The sequence below is a fragment of the Phoenix dactylifera genome, chromosome 18 (genome assembly GCF_051530095.1).
Source record: "Phoenix dactylifera cultivar Ajwa chromosome 18, Ajwa_hap1_PhDact_Kaust_v1.1, whole genome shotgun sequence".
NCBI classification, from domain to species: Eukaryota; Viridiplantae; Streptophyta; class Magnoliopsida; order Arecales; family Arecaceae; genus Phoenix; species Phoenix dactylifera.
This window is the reverse complement of record NC_143207.1, coordinates 1,505,996-1,508,777: the sequence shown is the minus strand read 5'-3', so window position 1 is coordinate 1,508,777 and position 2,782 is coordinate 1,505,996. Positions and strand designations below refer to the sequence as shown.

General features: G+C 44.8%; 1 protein-coding gene across 1 annotated transcript; it reads left to right on the top strand.

Annotated features, from left to right (window-relative positions):
* The first annotated feature begins 370 nt into the window (after positions 1–370).
* LOC103718967 (uncharacterized) lies at positions 371–2,323 on the top strand. The gene is made up of 2 exons (XM_008807994.6): positions 371–707; positions 951–2,323. Exon 2 carries the CDS (start codon positions 1,473–1,475, stop codon positions 1,998–2,000), a length of 528 nt encoding a protein of 175 aa, XP_008806216.2. The 5' UTR covers positions 371–707; positions 951–1,472; the 3' UTR covers positions 2,001–2,323.
* Positions 2,324–2,782: the final 459 nt, after the last annotated feature.

The following is a 2,782-nucleotide window of genomic DNA, read 5'->3' as shown; positions in this document are numbered from 1 at the left end:
TCTTTTTGTACACTTTACTTTTTTTGAATTTGGCTGGATGTACTCAAGCTAGAGCTATATGAATTGCCGTTTTCATAATATATATATATATAGGAACCCATCCCGACTGCATCATTTTGGATACCAACTTACTACGAAACCTATTGAAATACATCTCAGCGACGGGGGCGTGCACGGTCACGCTAGTGCAGGCAGCGCGGCATACAAGTTCTTCCCCCTTTTTGGTGGGCCCGGGAGGGCTGGGGGTGGGTCCCCCTTTTTGGTGGGCCCGGGAGGGCTGGGGATGGGTCCCCTGTAGCTCTCCCCCCTGCTATTATTCTGTAGCGTCCCCCTTCTGCTATTATTAAGATATTTTGCACTCTGTGAATTCTATTTTTTTCTTTTGTTTGGGTAAGCCAGGTTGGAGAGAAGCGAGAAAAAGGGAAGCCGGAGGATCGCGAAAATAGAAGACAATAAGAGAAAAGGAAGATCCCTTCTCTCCCAATGTCTCCTCCACCTAAGGAATGAAGGATAAAGAGGATTAGCAAAACCTCCTCTCTGTTTCTCTTCCTTCCATCCCTTGCCTGACCGTCCAAACTGAGGATTATGACCCTCTCCTCCTCACTCCTAAACAAATGAGAGATTCTAGTTCTCTCCTCTCTACCCCTTGCCTTCTCTGCCAACCTCGTATCATCAAAGATCGAGACGGCCATGCACAAGAAAGAAAGGTGAAAGATTAATGCTTCAATTAAATGTTAGCAACTTTATCTTTAAATTATTCGATATTTTGTTTTGGTTTTCCTTTTCTGTGGTCCGAAAGGGCAAAAAAATTTCTTGTCCTGACCTCCGCTGAGAGCATATGAATCCAGAATCATACCCCGCGCAAATCAGCATCCTATAGCTTCTTTCGACCATTTTTTTTTTTTTCATAAAACCAATTGATTCGTCGACAAAATCACGCTCTCCCGCAGTGAAGGGTTCACAAATTCGAGGTGATTGGAAAGGTGATGATGCTGCTGCTGTTTGTCGGAGATGAAGTGGAAAGGGAGACGGTGAGGACGTGGGAAACCCCTAGATTTTGCGCCGGAGATTCTGCGATTCTTGCTGGAGAAGGCGACGAAGAGATGGAATTGGTCCGGGCACGCGGTGGCTGCCTCAACTCATGCCGCCGAAAGCAAAGACAAGTCGACGGTCAAGACGCGGAGTCACATTGACCAAGTTCGTCGTCCTTTTTCTCAGCCACTCACGCGTATATTAGTCGGCCTCATCTGGAGTCTCCCAGAGGACCGCATGTGTTCTCTTTCCGACCAATTTCCAACCATCTTCCGTGCATGACCGGTTTAATTACTTATGGCTTCCTCCTTTCTCGATTCATATATCCCTCCATACTTCACCTCCTTTTTTGAGGATCATTGCATTGATAAATTCTTACGCACTTGTCCCCGTCCTGCCTTCCATCTACTCTGCCTACTGTAGAGCCAGCCTATTGAACTATGGCTTCGAAACCCAATCCTAAGCTCCCGGAAGAGCAGCAGCAAACAATATCGCCGCAGCCACCGAGCAGCAGTCGATTCAGGGCACTGATCACCCAATTATTCAATCTGCTCCCTGCCGTTGGTTTCCTCTTCCTCACCGTCAATGTGATCGCCGCTGCTTACCACGCTCGCCAGGATCCTGGAACCCTTGTGTTCGTGCTCTGGTCCTATGTAAATCTGTTGCTGCTATTCTTGTGCCTCAAAAAATTTGAGAGCCTTGAAGCGGGCTCTCCGCCTGAGAAGAGGGAGAGACTTAAAGTGGCTATCTGGGTGCTTGCCACCGCCCTCAACCTCACTTTCGCCTGGCGAGTGGCGGGGATAATGCCATTAGCGCTGGCCGTAGTCATCTGGGCAATGGCTGCCCTTGTTGCTGTTGCTGGGTTCTACGGTCTCTTCCTTTACAAGGATGGGAATGGTAATTGTATTGAGAACAGCGACTTTGGCAAGGCTCGCCTCCGCGAGCTCTCCCCGGAAGAAAAAGTTTAGCCTGTCCCAAGGTAGACATGCAATCCACTATAATATATTTCAAAATAAAATATTACTGAAAAAATAAACTTAATTCAACGAATGTCTTCATGAATATGCGAAGGATCGCTTTGAAAGTAGTAATTCATGTATTTAAGTGGTTCATATATTTGGGTTTTCTATGTACATTTAAGTGGTTCATGTATTTGGATTTTCTATGTGCCTATAAGTGGTTCATGTATTTTGGATTTTCTATGTGTATCTAGAAGTCCTATAAATATTATGTAAGTCTTGTGGTTTTGGCAAGGGGCAAGAGCCAAAGTGAATAGAAAAAATTTGAAGTATTTCGCCTCTTCATCCTTGCTTCTCTAAAGAAATCTCTCTTCCTATATTCGAACAAACTACTATCAGAGCTCTAGTTTCTTGATCCTATAGCCAATTCTACCTTCCTATTTCAATTTTCTCGCCTTGCAAAAGAGAATTATGAGAATTGGTGCATTTGTATGAAGGCTTTGCTTGGATCGCAAGATGTGTGGGAGATTGTGGATAGAGGCTATGAGGAGCCTTGTGAAGAAGCTACGATGAGTCCTACTCAAAAGCAAACTCTATAGAGAATGTGGAAGAAGGACCAAGAAGCTCTCACTCTCATCTATCAATGTTTAGATGAAGCCATATTCGAGAGAGTAGCTAATACGACTACTGCCAAACACGCATAGGAGATCTTACAAAACTCTTACAGAGGAGTTGATAAAGTGAAGAAAGTGTGCCTTCAAGTGCTACAAGAATATTTTGAAGGTATACAA